Raw genomic sequence first — 19,884 nt, 5'->3', positions numbered from 1 at the left:
AGATGATATTGTCTTATCAAATCCTTCAATCCTGTATTTAAGATCATAGATAGTAGTGTATTTGAAACAAAATATTTGTTATGATTTGAACATGCCCGAAAAAGGACATGATATGTGACCGATATGTTTTGTCTGTCTGTATGTTTTAATGTCAAAAAGAAGCACTTACTGTATTCAATTAGTCCTAAAGGAAAAGAAAGAAAAAAAATAAAGATTAAAAATAGAGGAATAAAAGTAAACACATATAAATGTTTCATATATAATACATTGTGAAATATTATTACAAATTTAAAGAACTGTTTTCTATTTTAATATATTTTAAAGTGTAATTTATTTCTGTGATGAAAGCTGAATTTTCAGCATTATTACTCCAGTCTTCAGTGTCACATGATCCTTCAGAAATCATTCTAATATGAAGATTTGATGCTCAAGACACATTTCTGATATTATCAGTGTTGAAAACAGTTGTGCTGTTCATATTTTTGTGGAAATGGTAATACTTTTTTTCAGAATTGGTTGATAAATAGAAATTTCAATGAATTGAACAGCATTTATTTGTATTTATTACATTTATTAAATAGAAATCTTTTGTCACATAACAAATGTTTTTATTGTCACTTTTGTTGAATTTAATGCATCTTTGATGGATAAAAGTATTAATTTCTCTCTTTTTTAATCTTACCACAAATGTTTGATTGGTATAATTTAAAAAAAAAAAACACTGATAAAGTATATTAGAATAATTTCTGAAGGATCATGTGACACTGAAGACTGGAGTAATGATGCTCATAATTTTCATTACTAGAGGAAAAAAATATGAAAAAGATGTAATAATATTTCACAATATTGCTGTTTTAATGTACTTTTGATTAAATACATCCAGCCTTGGTGAACATAAGAGATTTTCAAAAACATAAAAAATTGTAATGTTTCTGAGTGGTACTGTACACTTATCAGGGTGTATCAGAATAAAATGAATTAATATTCATACCTCATGATAAATGATAAATTACATTGTGCAGACTTACCGTCATCCTCACTGAATGGGGGATCGAGGAAAAAGCCGTGGACAGTTTTGGTAACTGACCCAAGAGAGTTAGTGGCTACTAGGGTGTAGTATCCATTGTCGTAATGTGTTGGGTTTTGAAAAGTCAAGCAGCCTTCCAAGTAATCTTGGTAGTAAGCCATCTCCGTGCGGATATATTCGCTCTGCAGGATCTCGCGGTCCTTGTGGAACCAGCGCAGTGTGGGATGGGGAAATCCCCTCACGGTGAACTCGATGCAGGTGAGATGGCGATTTTCTGGTTCATCCAGCTTCAGAATTACTGGTGGAACTGAGGAAAGAAAAATGGAGGGTTGCAGCTACAGGAATTGCTCTTTTTTTTTTTTTTTTTTTTGGCCTTTTATTAGATAGGATGCTACATATCAAACTATATATTGATAATAATAAGAAATCTATAATTGATGATATGGAAGTATAAATTTCCATTCACTTTCCTTGTATGGAAACCAGAAGCTCAGACATTCTGCCTTATATCTTATTTTATGTTTCACAGTCACAGATAAAAGAAAATAATACAGGAAACATGAGAGTACAACAACGACAATGATGTGAGCGAGTAAATCATAAAATTTCTACTCCTTTATAAGTTTCTTGTCCTTTAAAGTAACAGACTCACTTTTTTAGTGAAATGCAACTGTGAAATGCACAGATTTCTTAACAATGGAGTTGTTGTCATTGAATAAAAAGCAGAACCAGTGAAACTTGTCATGCCTACTGTTATGTTAATATTCACTTTACGTTTATAAATTGGGTCTCCAATAAAAAATGGACAGAGCATGAATTGACAGAGGGACGGCTCGTAATCTTGCTGTCACAGACTGTATATTATTGTACACTATTCAAAGGTAAACCGCATGCAAACTTCTTGTCCGACACTGCGCATTTGTTTGTCATTCAAATGAGAAGGCATCATTATTGTCAGCTGCCTTCTCTCACCGAAGTGATTTGTGCTTGGCTGACTGATGAGACTAGACGAGAGATAGATCCCTCCTGTAGAGCGGCTCGGCACACATCCCGACTAAACAGATGACATGTGTTTTAGAATCAGCATGCAGCAGCACCCTTGCTCTCGGCCTGTCTGCTCTCACTGCTGCATGAGGCCTGTCATTTAGGGAGTCCTGCTGCAATCCCACTAGGAGAGAGAAAGAATGGGAGGGATGTGCATCCCATATGTGCATCTCATATTCCAGAGCTTTTGATCGGAATGCAAAATTACAACTGGTGCACCTTTCATTATGAATACGTCTAACCTTTTGGCTCTTTTGACAATGCACCCAATTGTGATGTTTCTCAAATCTGATCTTTAGGACTGATTGTCCATATCGTCATATAATGAAATCAGATCTGTCTGTTCTGACATTATAGTCAATATCCAGTCAATAGGATATTACATTTAAAATAACATTTAAAATATAAAAATTCGCTGTCCAATATGAATACATACATGAGTGTGTCAAAAGAAATATGGCAAAATATAGAAATTATAAAAAAAAAAATATATAATTATTACTTTAGAATATTTGATGGGATACCAAATTTTTACAGGATAAAAATCTAAATATTATATTTAAATTTGCTATATAAATGGATTATAAGCCATCATCAATCATTCCTTATTCTTTTTTAATAAAGACAAGACCCTGTACTTGGTTCAAAACCAAAACCAAACTTGACAATTTTTCCACTCAGAGCCTGTATATCTTGCTGCTGTCATTTCAATTTAACGTCAAAGTCATTAGTCAGCAGAGTTATAAAATGTAATGCGTTTCATCTACTCGCTGTCTTAAAATCATGTGCTGTTTAATGAACATAATGATGCCTGAGTGTCAGATCATATCTGAGTCCTAAAACATTAACGGCATCAGCGAGAATGGTGGATTTTTCTTATTAAAGCACGGAAATGTTGCAGATTCAGTTTTTCCACTGGCTGATTTTCATCTTATACCTGTTCAAGCCAGTTTAACACGGTGCAGGGAAAGAGGTCTATTTTTATGTGTCACAACCTAACGCGATCCCTAAATACATGCACACTCTCTGATTAAATTAACACAAAGGCTTACAGGTTCATAGCTGTTAATTGGTGTATCGGTTTATTTAGAACCTTGTTCTATTTTAAATGTGTCCATACACATGGACACATACACATTTTTTTACAGAGGGATTATGGTGTTATCTGCATTAAAGTTTGCAATGATTTCAGTAAATGCATTTTTAATGTGATTTCTAAATAAGGATTCACAGCTCATATTCAAATTGTTCAAATAAAATGACTTTTTAAGCTATGTGGTTGCTCTGAGTGGTGTTAGTGTGTTGCTAAGCAGCTGCTGAGTTTAGGGTGGATAATTTTCTGATATCAATCTGTAAAAATATATTCAGTATAAATCTGGGGCCGTATTCACTAAACATCTTAAGGCTAAAAGTAGCTCCTAAATCGCCAATTTAATGGGTGTGTTAGTCCTAATTTTAGGAGTCCAAAATTTTTGCTCTGAGAGTTTTTCACAAAGCATTTTAGCGTTAAAACTAGCTCCTAAATCTGTGAAACACTAGGAGTAGTCAAGAGGACTCCTAAGTCACTAAGACCAAATAACAAACAGTCCTAATCTACCCAAAGACACTGTACACCAGGAGATAATAACGATAGAGCCTTAGGTGCTGAACTTTTTCTTCATAAATGCAATACATTTTGATTTATAGATTTGAATCTACGATGAGACGCCAAAAATAAATCTTTAACAAATAAATAAATATTGTCCGATGGACAATACCTGTGGCAGTGGTTTTCATGAGTTCACAAAAATTATTGAATAGAGTAATAAAATATATAATAAGCGTAATTTGGTCTACTGTCCAAGGGGATCGAGGGCTCTGAGCTTGGAATTCAGTCCAAACCCAAAGTTCTCCCCGTATCCCCAGGACCCCAGCCGAGAGTGAGGAGAAACAATATTGTTCGAATTACTTTCCCAATCTTTTTTTTTTTTTTACCAACTAATGAAAGATAAAAACATTGGTCAATCAGAATCCTGCTTTAAAGAGATTGAGCATTTCAAGTGGCAGATGACAGAACTGCAGCAGAACAGAACAGAATACTGTGCGCTGATGTGGACGCTAATATAGTTCCCTATCAGTCAATCATGTTCGAATTTACGTCGACAGACTGACATAGATGCGGTTGTGCATAATGAGGTCACAAAGTTGCGGAAGGCACCTGTAACGTAGTTCGTAGATACGGGAAGAAGGAGGCGGGAACTGGCGAACATTCAACGTAACTTTAATTCCAAAATAAACAAAGAACAAAACGAAAGTAATGCCGGCAGACCCTCGCGGACGTCTGCCGGCCACACAAACATAATAAAACATAATGTAAAGTCCAGGCCTGGTCCTCTCTCTTCCTTCACTGTAGTCGCTCCTCCTTTTATGCTCCCGGAGCTCCTCCGTGAGGGACTCAAGGCCGGTGCGCCTCCCAGGTGAAGCTCATTAACACTCCCGCCACCGGCCTTGCGCCGTTCCCTCACGGCTCTCGCCCACCCTGGTCGCCACAGCACCTTTTACAACGAGAAGCTGCTTCGCTGCTTGATCCACTCTCACTGCTCTTGATGGTTGGGCAGCAAAAGGTTAAGCAGAGATTCCTTAGGTGGAACGTGCAATTGTGGTGCATTTATCCCCACAAAAGTGCTGCTACCGGGTGCCTCCCATCTAAAGCCACTCAGAATGCTTGCTGCTAAGGCTCACAGTGCCGCTGGACAAGCTGCCTCCGCTTTGCATGGTACATCATGCCAAAGCACTAAAAGAGCTGCACAAGGGTAGTTCTGAACCGGGGTTGATGCAGGAACTCAGGGAGACAAAAGTCACCACGCAATCCCTTGGCCAGATGATGTACGATGTCCACCTTTGTGGTCCAGGAATGCCATCTCTGACTGAACCTGGCTGAGATGAAGGAAGCTGACAAAGTTCGCCTTCTCGATGCCCCATATCTCCCATGCCCCCATCTCTTCGGCGACACTGTTGAGGACAATGCCCAGCAGTTCTCTGCAGTACAGAGGCAATCAAACACATCCTGCTACCACCAGACCACATCCCCTCCACCTGCCCATCAATGAGGGCATACCCCCAAAGGCAACAAAGCCCGTCTCAGCCGCTACTAAACCCTCTAAGTGGTGGCAAAACACCATCCCTGAGATGGGCGACCTAGAGATGAAGGGATCCTGTGTGGGTGGAGAATCCTGTGTTAATAAAAGAGTTTTTAGAGTGGTTTCCTCAATCTCTGGGTCACACGAGGTGTGGTTTGACAGTGAGTGACACTATGCTTCATAACTGTCATCCCCCTCTTCTCTCACCACAGCACAGGAGTTTGTGGTTCAGGGATACAATGCGTCCTCATACATCTCCAGCCACTCCCCCACGGGAACTTCCCTGCCCCTCCACTAGCGCGTCTGTACTTCCATTGGTGCTGCTTTCACTGTGTCTGGGGGCGTGGCTAGCACTTCCCAGCTCGTCTCGTTAGCTCATTCAGACGATCAGACTCGGCTATGTGATTTAGTTCGCCCGGCTTCCAGACAAGTTTACCTTAGTGGCAGACACGGATGCCCCTGTCCTGTGTGCAGAGATTGCAGTCCTGTTGGCAAAGGACACAATAGAGCCAGTCCCTCCAGCTGAGATCAGGGTTTTAAAGACCGTACTTCATCGTTCTCAAGAAAGGCAGTGAGCTACGGCCAATCTTGAATCTGGCCCTTCACAAGATCCCATTCAAGATGCTAACGTAGAAAAACATCCTCACGTATGTTCAACCCCAAGATTGGTTTGCAGCAATCGACCTGAAGGACGCATACTTTCATGTCTCGATTTTACCTTGACACAGATCATTCCTATGGTTTGGATTCAGTCAACATGATCTCATGATCGAGTGCGCACAGTTGGTGCTGAACTGCCTGAATTCATTAAGGGGGAAAACAGCAGCTCCACTGAAACTATTTCAGGTGCCTGGGGTATATGGCATCCGCAGCTGCAGTCACGCCGCTTGGATTGATGCATGCAATGGGTGTGCAGCTTTGGCTCTTAGATAGGACCTCGACTGCAGTGCCATATCAACTGCCTCGAGTTGCTAGCAGTAATGACCATTGATGAGGTAAAAGCATGTGCTGGTCTGGACGAACAACACAGCGACGGTGACATACATCGACCATCAGGGTGGACTGCGTTCATGTCACAACTCACAACTCACCAGCCATCTCCTCCTCTGGAGTCAGCAGTGGCTCAGGTCGCTCCATGCCATTTACATTCTGGGCAAGCTCAATCGTGCAGCCGACATGCTCTCATGACAGCTCATGTTCCCGGGAGAATGGAGACTCCACCCCAGGTGTTCCAGCTGATATGGAGACATTTCAGAGACGTGCAGATAGACCTGTTTGCCTCGCCAGAGTCTTGCCACACAGCTGGCCCTGGGGCCTACGCAATTATGCCTTTACACCAGTGAGATTGCTCGCATAGGTCAGGGAGGACGTGGAGCAGGTCTTGATGGTTGCGCCCTATTGGCCCACCTGGACCTGGTTCTATGGGCCTTATGGTCCTCAAGACAGCCTCTTCCTATCAAATTCCCCTGAACAAGGACCTGCTTTCTCAGGGATGGGGCAGCACTTTGTGGGCATAAATGCACCGCAATTGCATGGGACACGGCAGACTAAAGTGGACTACCACCAGCAATGGCAGAAACGATCACTCAAGCCAGAGCCCCCACTACTAGGCGAGCTTATGTCTTGAAGTGGAGTCTGTTCGTTAACTGGTGTTCTTCCCATCAGGAAGACCCCCGTAAATGCTCGATCAGCTCTGTGCTTTCTTTCCTGCAAGAAAGGCTGGAGCGAAGGCTGTCTCCCTCCAGTTCGAACGTGTATGTTGTTTTCTGACCATATGGCAGTTCTTTCCAAAGGCTCGCTCATCAACTCAATAAAAAACACCTCAAAGGTCATCTTTTTGCACTGCCTGATGTGATAATTACTATTAAGTGTGCACACTATTTTTGTAATAAAGTTATTTACAATGAATTTTAAGAATACTCTTTTTTTAAGTATCCAAAATCTTCTTAAGTTTTGTCTTCAGAACAATCTTTAGGGAAAAAAGAACATTTCCAAATGTTTATATTCTTAACTAATCCAGCCCCTGATCACTAAAAGTACCAGCATATCTTTCCTCAACAAGCTGTATAACTTGATGTATCATTTCAGTGTGAGCAACACCATTAAGAATGATACATGAAAACCTGTAACAAGTAAAATATACGTACATAGCACAGCCAGCTGAAGGGACACATTGGTCATCCCAACCACATTCTCAGAGATGCAGGTCAGAACAAATCCATTGTCATCTCTGCTCACGTTGACCAGTGTCAGGTTGATGGAGTGAATGTTGGGCCAATAGACATTCGACTGGAGGGCAGACGAGAAACATTATGCGCTATGGTTAGATTGAAAATAAGGTTAAACAGTTTGTTTGGTATGTGATGAATAGAGCTCACCTGGTGCGTGTTGATGGAGTGAAGGCCGTTCACAGTCCAGTCCACCTCAGGTACCGGAGAGCCAGAGCCATTACAGCTGAGTGTCACATTATCGCCCTCCATCACAGTGAGGTTACTGTGAGCAACGCTGATATCTGGCAGGTCTAGATCAAAGCAAGTCTATTCTTTGATGGCATCCTTATAAGAATTTATACTAAATACATCAGAGATTGATTTTTATTTTTTTATTTTTTTACCACAAGTCCATATTTAACAAATTAACATGGTTCAGTGGGTATGGAAAGTATTCAGACCCCCTTAAATGTTTCACTCTTTGTTATATTGCAGCCATTTGCTAAAATCATTTAAGTTAATTTTTTTTCCTCATTAATGTACACACAGCACCCCATATTGACAGAAAAACACAGAATTGTTGACATTTTTGCAGATTTATAAAAAACAAAAACAAAACAAAAAAAAATGAAATATCACATGGTCCTAAGTATTCAGACCCTTTGCTGTGACATTCATATATTTAACTCAGGTGCTGTCCATTTCTTCTGATCATCCTTGAGATGGTTTTACACCTTCATTTGAGTCCAGCTGTGTTTGATTATACTGAATCGGACTTGATTTGGAAAGCCACACACCTGTCTATATAAGACCTTACAGCTCACAGTGCATGTCAGAGCAAATGAGAATCATGAGGTCAAAGGAACTGCCTGAAGAGCTCAGAGACAGAATTAAGGTTCCTAAGAGCACAGTGGCCTCCATAATCCTTAAATGGAAGACGTTTGGGATGACCAGAACCCTTCCTAGAGCTGGCCGTCCGGCCAAATTGAGCTATCGGGGGAGAAGAGCCTTGGTGAGAGAGGTAAAGAAGAACCCAAAGATCACTGTGGCTGAGCTCCAGAGATGCAGTCGGGAGATGGGAGAAAGTTGTAGAAAGTCAACCATCACTGCAGCCCTCCAACAGTCGGGGCTTTATGGCAGAGTGGCCCGATGGAAGCCTCTCCTCAGTGCAAGACACATGAAAGCACGCATGGAGTTTGCTAAAAAACACCTAAAGGACTCCAAGATGGTGAGAAATAAGATTCTCTGGTCTGATGAGACCAAGATAGTACTTTTTGGCCTTAATTCTAAGCGGTATGTGTGGAGAAAACCAAGCACTGCTCATCACCTATCCAATACAGTCCCAAAAGTGAAGCATGGTGGCAGCATCATGCTGTGGGGGAGTTTTTCAGCTGCAGGGACAGGACGACTGGTTGCAATCGAGGGAAAGATGAATGTGGCCAAGTACAGGGATATCCTGGACGAAAACCTTCTCCAGAGTGCTCAGGAGCTCAGACTAGGCTGAAGGTTTACCTTCCAACAAGACAATGACCCTAAGCACACAGCTAAAATAACGAAGGAGTGGCTTCACAACAACTCCGTGACTGTTCTTGAATGGCCCAGCTAGAGCCCTGACTTAAACCCAATTGAGCATCTCTGGAGAGACCTAAAAATGGCTGTCCACCAACGTTTACCATCCAACTAGACAGAACTGGAGAGGATCTGCAAGGAGGAATGGCAGAGGATCCCCAAATCCAGGTGTGAAAAACTTTGCATCTTTCCCAAAAAGACTCATGGCTGTATTAGATCAAAAGGGTGCTTCTACTAAATACTGAGCAAAGGGTCTGAGTACTTAGGACCATGAGATATTTAAGTTTTTCTTTTTTAATAAATCTGCAAAAATGTCAACAATTCTGTGTTTTTCTGTCAATATGGGGTGCTGTGTGTACATTAATGTGGAAAAAAATGAACTTAAATGATTTTAGCAAATGACTGCAATATAACAAAGAGTGAAAAATTTAAGGGGGTCTGAATACTTTCCGTACCCACTGTATATGGTGTGATCATTTTGTTTGCTAATACCAAAGTGTAACAGTTGGTGTAAACTATAGCTAACACGGCAATTAGCATGGTAAAGAAAAAGCTATTCCTTTTTTTTCCCCCTCTAAGCAGGAAATTAGGTAAATATTATGCCTAATTATATTTCAGGGTACCTACACCTCCAGGCGTTATGTCATATCTTGTGGTGTTCCCTGAGGCTCAGTTTTGGGTCCTCTATTATTTCACCTTCATTTAACTGGTGTAATTAATCAGTACAGTATTTCCTTTCACCAGTATGCAGATGACATGCAACTCTATCTTTCACTTGTGCTAGAATCCCCCAATACAATTTTCACCCTGCTTGGACTGCATAGAGAGCATAAAATTGTGGTGTCACATAACTTTCTACAGCTAAACAAAGATAAGATATGATAATGACGCACAGAGAACATCTATTGTTCATATCTTGACTCTCTATCACTAAAATCCAGTAATCAGGTCAAATTAGAAATCATGTTTAATAGTGACCTCAGTATTAAAAAAACATAGCAATGCTACTAAAACAGCATATTATCACATCTCCAAAGTACGTGATATTCTCTCCCCTTCTGACAATGAGAAAGTTGTTCATGAATTGGTTACATCTAGACTTGATTATTGCAATAGCGTTTAAGCTGGGTTATCAAACACTCGGATCCCTTCACTGGCTGCCTGTATCACTCATAACTGAATTCAAGATCCTTTTATTAGTTTTTGAATGTCTTTCTGGCACTGCGCCAAAATACCTTTCTAATTTGTTGAATAAAAATACTCAAGCAAGATCGTTCCAAACATCCAATAGTAATTTGTTCGTTGAGTCTAAGGCCTTTCCTTGGTTTATTTTATAGTTGCATTTTTTTTTTCATTATTATATTATTTCTGTTATGTGTATGTTTTTTTCTCTCTTTTTTGTGTGTGAATGCACAGATGTATTTCTTCTGTAAAGAATCTTTTTAAAAGGTGCTTTATACATCTTTAAATAAAGCTTTACTTTAAATAAAGCTTTAGTTACTTTACTAAACTTTTACTTTACTCTTTTTTTTTAATGAAAAATATGCTTTTCTCATCAGTATATGATGTTTTTTTCTAAATATGTTTGCATGACAAAAATATGCATAATTTTCTTTCATTACAAGGACATTGTAACTGACAGATCTTACCCTATTCTCCCCAATACTGCATCATAATGTGAAATAAGTATTGCATCATACAAGTAATATAATCTTATATAAAAAGGCGTAGTGCATGCTTGGCCTACAGCTGTATTATTTATGAAGAAAGATGTCTTACCACACTGGGCAATGCTCATTGATCTCAGACGAATCTTGTATGCGCCGTTCTTGCAGTAGAGTTGCTGGGTGTGCAGGCCGGCTTCACCTCGCAGCTGCCAGAGCTGAATCCATCGGATCTCACAGCCGCAGTCAAATACGACTCCCTCCAGCCTCCTGCATCAACAACACAAAGTTAACGGTAGTTATACAATCCCCAAACACCACTGTTAACTCAGAGCTGGGCATACAAAATCTGTCAGTATTTTCCTGCCCTGGTTGAAAACAGCAGTTCTGTGACACTATCTCCAGTGTGGTGTGAAATAGTGACCCAGGCTGAATACTAAGAGGTTGTAAGTTTCCCACATGGGGAGATCCATAAGCAATCCTTATCATGCCCTTGAGTAAGACACATAACCACAGGCTGCTCCAGGGGGACTGTTTTGTAGCCTGTTTTGAAAAAAAGCATCTGCTAATTGAATGTTTACCATTGCATGACATGCACTGAAATGCACACATGAGCATTTTGTCAGCTGCATCTTTTGACGTCGCATACATGATGTATAACATAAACAACATTCAAAGCATGGATATTTACATTTCAAAGCTGTAAAACTGGCAAGTGCACATAACATATAATTCCTATTCCAAGCAGTGACATTGAAGATTTAGTTACTAAAACATGAGATCAGTAAATGTAGTATTATGCAAAAAATAAATAAATAAATAAAAAATATGCAAAATAAACAAACAAACAAACACCTCAAGACACATTTTCTGAAGGCAGGTCTTAATACCTTCTAGATATTTGTCGTTTTTAGTATAGTGTTTTTATATATGTGGATTTTTTATGTGTGTGTGTGTGTGTGTGTGTGTGTGTACATTTACACTCATAATTTACCGTTCAATATTCCAGTTCAAATAAATGCTCTTTTGAACATTCTATTCACCAAAGAACCAACACAACTGTTTTGAACATTGATAATAATAATAAATGTTTCTTGAGCAGCAAGCAAATCAGCATATTAGAATGATTTCTGAAGGATCATGTGACACTGAAGACTGGAGTAATGATGTTGAAAAATCAGCTTTGATCACAGGAATAAATTATATTTTGAAATATATTTGAACAGAAAACAGTTATTTTAGATTGTAATAATAATATTTCACAATATTACTATTTTTACTTTATTTTTGAGCAAATAAACACAGCCTTGGTGAGCAAAAAAAAAATAAAAAATCTTACAGATTGCAAATTTTCTGCAAAGACTGCAAAAATATAGTTCCAGTCCTAGGTGCATTATTACTTGGTTTACATAGAAAATATAATCATTGATAGGACATAACATGCTTCTATTATATATTACGTTACGTAACAGTCGGGACCATTAGGCCCCAATATTTGCATAATGCCAGCCCATTCGATGCATTAGACAAGGAAAGGCAGTATTAACGGCTTGATCTGTGCACAGACAAGGTAAGCAAGCAAGAACAACAGCGAAAAATGGCAGATGGTGCAATAATAACTGACATGATCCATGATATCATGATATTTGTGATATTTGTAAATTGTCTTTCTAAATGTTTCATTACCATGTTGCTAATATACTTTTAAATGTGTTTAAAGTTACCATCGTTTCTTACTGTATTCACGGAGACGAGAGTCGTTGCTATTTTCATTTTTAAACACTTGCAGTCTGTATAATTCATAAACACAACTTCATTCTTTATAAATCTCTCCAACAGTGTGTAATGTTAGCTCTAGCCACAGAGCATAGCCTCAAACTCACACAGAATCAAACGTAACCATCTAAAAAAATACTTTACTCACATAATTCGAAGCATGCATACAGCATGCATGACAAACATCTTGTAAAGATCCATTTGAGGGTCATATTAGCTGTGTGAACTTTGTAAATGCACTGTATTATAGTCGAGAGCTCGTGGGGCAGAGGAAGTGCATCTCTTAAAGGGGCCGTGCTAAAAAAATCAGTGCATAGTAGGGCTTCACTCGTTTTCTCGATGCATCGATTATAATTCCTGACGATGCATATGCATCGATCTTGAAACATGTTTTTTGAATCGTGAATCGCATTTATTGCATGATCAGAGCAAACACATAATGTAAGTGTCTAAATGCATACGCACAGTTCAATGAATTATAAATGAAATGATTAACTTAATGTCATTAACTGAATGTGCGAGGAAACTGCTGAAATAACTACAACACTGACATAAGAGCGCGCAGTTTATCAATCAGATGAGCGTTAAAGTTGTGTTTGTTACCATAGCAACAGTAGAAACCCAGTGCGCTTTCTTTCAGAATTACCATAAGGAAAATGTTCCATATAAAGAGAACAAAGATGGCTTTTATAACTATTCCGTGAAGAAAAGTTAGTTTAAGAGTAGTTGGGAAAGTGCATGATAGTCTCTCCATGTAAGCATTAGTATGTTTAATGTACCTGGAACAGTTTAATAAGGTTGTGTAGCCTTTAACAATATCCTCCACTATATTTAACATGAACTAGGCCTAAAAATACTTTTAAAGCCCTTTTAAAGTTTTGGCTTATGTAAATTTCCACAAATGCCAATTTTTATAGGCTGTTAAAATAAAGTTATGTAGCATCATTGAGAACTAACATGAACCAACATTAACAATAAAAGGGTTTTTCTGTTTGTTTGTTTGTTTGTTTGTTTGTTTTTGCCCTTACTCTCTGACCCCCTGAAGGCCGCTGTGTAATTCACACCCTGAATAAGACATGTTGAGGGAAGCATTTCAATGTCCCTATAAATGCATTCGAAACGAATTAATCGAATCGCATCGAATTTTAATGTGAATCGTCTTGAATCGAATCGTTCTGAATTTGCAAAAATCGTTCTTGAATCGAATCGAACACCTATGAATCGTGAATCGAATTGAATCGCTGTCTACCCAAAGATTCACAGCCCTAGTGCATAGTTAATGATGCCCCAAAATAGGCAGTTAAAAAAATTAATTTAAAAAAATCTATGGGGTATTTTGAGCTGAAACTTCACAGACACATTCAGGGGACATCTAGGACTTATATTACATCTTGTAAAAAAACAATCTAGGGCACCTTTAAATATTCATATTAATGTATATAATATATTATAAAATATATTATAGAATTTCTGTTCTAAAACTAATTACATTTTTGATGATCTGCATATTATGCTGACAAATACTGTAGGTACATGTGAAACCATCGATTACTGAAACAATACAACATTTCACTTCTTGAAAAACACAGTCACAGCGGCTGAATGGAAAGAAAGATGAGGCGCTCACAACGTGATGAACTGTATATCATTACCCACAGGCTTTGATCTCAGCGTGAAACTTTAGTCCATTAATCTGTATGCTCGGGTTAGAAAATACACTACTGTATTTTTCCAGAGCCCTTCATTATTTTGCAAATCCCTTTCTGCAAACCTCCAGGAGTCAGGTCATCCGCAAGAACAAATGCATCTGTACAGCATGGAATAAGCCGACAGGTAGAATTGCCAAAGTGATTTGAATCTAATTCTGAGAGAAATGTGAGAAACTGTTTTTTCAAGAAGTTGAGTCTAACAACAATAAAAAAAGATGTGTTTCATTTTCTAAGTAATTACACGTGCTTTGAGTTTAAACTCAGGCATCATTTACGCTGCCAGGAATAAACCAGCGACGGCCAACGGGGGGCCTGACTATCATCAACAATGATTGACAGCCCATAACATGATTATGCATGCTGATGAGGTTTAGTTGTGTGTGTGCACCTGAAAGATATTGAGAAACAAATCTGTAAGATGCAAAGAAACTCTTCTGAATCTAATGGGATCAATTTAATTTGAAGAATAAAACAAAACATGGAAGAACTGGTTTGCTTCAAAAAACAAAACAAAAAAACAAATCAAATGAGACCCAACATACTACTAAAACTGCTTAAAAATATATATTTAAAAATTAACATTTAAATGTATTATGGTTATTATTTGTTTTCCGAATGTCTCCTGAATTTCAATATTTTCATGGTTTCCCCTGCTCTCCGTGACCCCGTCAGATCAGACCTGTGACCCATTGGTTGAGAGCCACTGTCCTAAAGGATAAAGTCTGAATTCTCCATTCTTCTTCCAAACCCTCAGGCTGATATTATATTACAATGACTGTTAGGATGGATTCACTGGGTCTGAAAATCAATAATGCCAGTGAATCTCATCTAGCTTTGAAGATTACACCGTTATTACAGCACCACAGCAACAAAACTGATACCAATCTACACCATTAATCTCCATAATACATGCAATTTGTTCAGCGAAGTTCAAATTTGTTTGGTAACAAAGTATATTCAGTGGAAATAAATGCAATTTATCCAGTTGTTCTTTTCCTTGCCTCTTCTTTCATTGCAGAGATGCAGCATCCATTTCATTTTAAAGCATTCAGGAGATTTCACTCCTTAAAAACTAACAAAAGAGCTGACTGGATTAACTAGAAAGATTTACATTCACTTGAGAAATTTCCTTGATGATAAGATTTCATTAATTTCCATGACTTTTCCAGGTCTGAATATAATTTCCCTGACATTTAAAGATTATTATGGAAGCTCATTTCCATCACAGGATTAAATAATAATAATAATAATAACTGTGGCAAATCTCACAATTTTTTTTTTTTTTTAATTGCAACTTTAAATCACACAATTGCAAGGTATAAACTCATAACTGCGAGTTTACATACCTGTTTCACAATTTTGACTTTTTCTCACAATCTCAAAATTTATAATCTCACAATTGTATATATTGCCAATTAGATTCAAAAAAGGAGAAATTTTTCCATAGATTTTCACAAATGTAGTAGTAGTAGTAGATAAAAAGCAACATTTATCAAAAAATATATACTTATAGTTTTGATAAATATTGCTGTTTATCTACTGCTACATTTGTGAAAATCTATGAAAACATGTCTGTATCTTTTTAATCCAATTGGCAATAATGAATGTTTTGCTGAATGGTTGGTTCTTGTGAGTGAAAAAAACACCATCTAAGCTAAGTAAATACATATTTTCTGTAATATATTTTTTTTCAATCAAAGCAACTGTCATTTCATCCCAACAGTCATACTGTCAAAACTAAAGGCTAAAAAATAGTGAGCTATAATCTTTAAGCCCATCTTGATGTCACTTCCTTCAAAAAGGAGATAGATAGATAGATAGATAGATAGATAGATAGATAGATAGATAGATATATAGATAGATAGATAGATAGATAGATAGATAGATAGATAGATAGATAGATAGATAGATAGATAGATAGATAGATAGATAGATAGATAGATAGATAGATAGATAGATAGATAGATAGATAGATAGATAGATAGATAGATAGATAGATAGAGGAGACACTCAGACATTATGCTAATGAAGTCTGTAAATGTTTGTCTACTAAGTGTCCTTGAAGACAACGACTTTGTTGGATTTATTGCAATGCAGTTTTTCATTTTCATCTTAAGTGTAGTTTAACCATATGATAAATCATTTTGATGACACATCATGCCAGTCGTGAATGTCACTCTCAGATAATACAGAATAGCAAGAGAACTCTGAAACATAATTTTAAATGGACACATCATGCACACTGTTTTAATAATTCCAGACTTTTAAAGGGATAGTTCACCCAAAAATGAAAATTCTGTCATCGTTTACTCACCCTCATGTCATTCCAAACCTGTAGACTTTCTGCTGTGGAACACAAAAGAAGATATTTTTAAGAACTTTGGAGTCTAAACAACATTGGAGCCCATTGACTTCCATTGTATGGAAAACAACAACCAAGACATTTTTTAGAATTTTTTTTGGAACAACATGAAGTCTGATAATGATGACAGAATTATCATTTTTGTGTGAATTTTCCCTTTAAATGTCTGGATTTATTGTCTTACAGCTAACCCTTTAACATCGCAGCATTTGCATATGTCCTGTTTAATTTTGTCTGTTGGTACAGTCATTGTTTTGGATATGCTTGACAATTTCTTGTGGCAGTAAAGATAATATGTACATTACAAGAGTAGTTACATTTATATGGACACTTTTTTTTCAATCAGAATGAAATCATTCCAGTTGATGAATCCAAACATCAATGCAAAATAAAGTGATCAGGTTGATGTGCACATTTGCACAACTTCACAGAGAATTTTAGATTGACACAACAGTCATACATTATATTTAACGACAACATCAGCTAGTTCCATGCGTCATACGTGATTACACACTTTCTATGTCATTGCACATGCACAAAACTTTCCAGTTTAAGTTTTCAGTCCAATCAAGTGTTTACATGTACTATCGGAGGGATTAGAAAAGGAAATTTGAATCGGTTTGAGCATTTTTATTCCGATTGAGGAGTTTACATGGAGCATTCTCATTCATTTTGGACTTTTAAACTGACTGTAATACAATTCCCCATGTAAACGCATCTAGTGATGTCATTTTAGCAGGGTTTCCCACAACATTTATCCAATGAGTTCTCACTTCACAGTCATTTATCATTAATAGTTAAAGATTTTTTAGGAAATAGGGAATGGAGACATAATGCTGAACAAGACTGACTGAAATGGAACAGTAGCAAAAGAGGCAACTGGAAGATTTACATTCACTCTAGAAATTTCCATTAAGATTTCATTCATTTCCACAACTTTTTCAGGTCTGAACATTATAATTTTCCTGACATTTACAGATTAGTTCTGCCATGGAATGAAAAAAAAAAAAATAATTAAAAAAAAAAGGTAATTGTGACTTCTCACAGTTCTTTTTTTCAATTGTGAGTTATCACACAATTCAGATTTTTTTTCTCACAATTGTGAGTTTATAATTTGCAGTTTTCATATGGCAACCCTGACTTTTTTCCTCAGAATTGTGAGTTTACATCAATTACAGTATACAAATTACTTAAAATTGAGTTATTCACATATTCTTATTCTGTGACAACTTATTTACATTATGTGATGTTTTTTTTTTTTTTTTTAAGTTTTAAGTAGATTTTGGGACTTTTTTTTATATAAAAAAAAAAAAAGGTGGACTCCGTTTCCCAGATATCCTCCCTGTTCCCACCATTCCTGGATTCCCTGTACCTGTTGTCATCGTCAGCACTCCCTTTAAGTTAGACTCACTCCTTGCACTCCCTTGTCGGTTCTTATTGTTAGTTTATATGTGTGTCTGGTTCTCTGTTTCCTTGTGATAATAAATACCCTGTTTATTGAAGTCCGTAAATGCCTCATCTCTACTGCAACCTACAACATTGTAACAGAAGAAAGGACCCAACCGTTGGACTTCAGCAAACAAAATGGGTATCTTCCTCGTTCCATTGTCCTCGGAGAACTGTCAGCGCCTGCCTCCCAGCAAGGAGCTCACTTCAGCATTCAATCGTCTTTGGGGATTTCGGCAGGACGGTCGCCCACTGGAGAGGTATGTGGAGGAATTTTCTGAGCTTGCTTACTTGGTGAACTGGCCGGATGCCCCACTTAATGCTTGTTTTCTGGCGGGTCTGGGTGAGGACATGATTCGCTTCAGTGAACCTGCATGTTTTTTTTTTTTTTCCCCTAGTCGAGACTATTAATCTGATTCTCTTTCTGAATGGTTTTGATTTTGAAGTTGAAGAGGTTCAAAAAGAATCGTGTTTTCCTCATCCAGTCCCTGCAGAAATACAAGCAGCCTGGCCAGTTCGCCAAAAGCTAGTTTCCCCCACATACCCCTCCAATGGGTATTCCCCTGGTGTCCTGCCTGACAAAAAGCCCAAGCCACCCAAAGAGAAGTCCACTGCTAGGCCCAGACGGCCGAAAAAGAAGGCCGCCAAGCAGCCCAAGTCTCCAGCGAATTCTGCCTCCGAGCAGCCCAAGTCTCCAGCGAATTCTGCCTCCGAGCAGCCCAAGTCTCCAGTGAGTAAAATGAATGATTGGCTTATTGACTTTTGGATGGAGCCAGTAGCTCCAGCTTCCCACGAGCCCGCTCCAGCAGTCTATGAATCGGCTCCAGCAGCCCACGAGCCCACTCCATTCCATGAACCCTTCCTGCCCTCCCTAAATTTCCCGAATTTTGGAACATGTAGGTAGAACACATGTGGGTGGGGCTCAGGATCCACCATGGGTGCCCCGGCCGCCCCAAGACTCCTGACCCCCCGTGACGACCCGAGCTCCTAGACCCGCCCTGGAGACCTCCACACCCATCTGCACCTCTCCAGGGCGCTCCCCCCCCCCCCTCTCCCATGGTTACGGTGCGAGGACACGCCAACTGGGGAGGGGGAGGTAATGTTACAATCACGCCTGTCCCGGACTCCGTTTCCCAGAATCCTCCCTGTTCATCACCTGTCTACACTTCCTTCATCAGCCTTCCCGCCATTCCTGGGCTGCGTTCCAGTTCGGTTTTTAAATGCCCTTCCCTCGCTAACTTCACTCGGTCTCGCTGACTCGGATGTACGTCATTGCTTACATTGCCCACTTCTGGCGGAACCTTTGTATGGGCGGAACTGGAACGTCCTAAACCCTTGATCCGCAATTGAGCTGATTTATTATTTATTCTTTCCCCTTACAAAATTGTTTAATACAGCATTCTATATGTATATATGTGTGTTTTAAATGTTTAAAAAATAATTAATATATCATAGAGTTGTTTGTGGTGGGGTAAATTAAACGCGATATGCGGTGACGTCACAATCGTGTTGCATTGTGGGTTATGGAGCTGCCTGAAGTGTACATATGAAGTAGACTCGCTCCCTCGGTCAAAATCGAGGGAGCGAGTGTCTGTCCATATAAACTTCACAAAGTGGAACGCACTTCAAAATGGCTGCAGGGATTCCCCGAGGGGAAGTGTTTAGGGAAGTTCGCGAGTGCGTGTCTAAAACCGAACTGGAACGCAGCCCCAGATTCCCTGCATCTGTTGTCATCATCAGCACTCCCTTTAAGTTGGACTCACTCCTTGCACTCCCTTGTCGGTTCTTATTGTTAGTTTATGTGTGTGTATGGTTCTCTGTTTCCTTGTGATAATAAATACCCTGTTTATTGAAGTCCGTAAACGCCTCGTCTCTACCGCAACCTACACCATTGTAACAAAAGGAGGATGGCGTGCAAAAACTTTGAAGCTCAATATCTCAAAACTGCTCAGAATGCA

General features: G+C 38.7%; 1 protein-coding gene across 4 annotated transcripts in view; it reads right to left on the bottom strand.

Moving 5' to 3' along the window:
- The window catches only part of ntrk3b (neurotrophic tyrosine kinase, receptor, type 3b), a 165,424-nt gene that overhangs the window by 72,077 nt on the left and 73,463 nt on the right, over window positions 1-19,884 (bottom strand). For 2 of the 4 annotated variants that reach the window (XM_067400333.1, XM_067400334.1), the window contains exons 5-8: window positions 10,749-10,903; window positions 7,569-7,711; window positions 7,338-7,479; window positions 1,029-1,334 (exon numbers count right to left, since the gene is read on the bottom strand). In XM_067400333.1, the coding sequence (XP_067256434.1) occupies window positions 1,029-1,334; window positions 7,338-7,479; window positions 7,569-7,711; window positions 10,749-10,903 (746 nt within the window). The other 2 variants (XM_067400335.1, XM_067400336.1) reach the window with 2 other exon arrangements.

This window comes from Chanodichthys erythropterus, chromosome 11, assembly GCF_024489055.1.
Source record: "Chanodichthys erythropterus isolate Z2021 chromosome 11, ASM2448905v1, whole genome shotgun sequence".
Taxonomy (NCBI): Eukaryota; Metazoa; Chordata; class Actinopteri; order Cypriniformes; family Xenocyprididae; genus Chanodichthys; species Chanodichthys erythropterus.
This window is presented reverse-complemented; position numbering and strand designations above follow the sequence as displayed.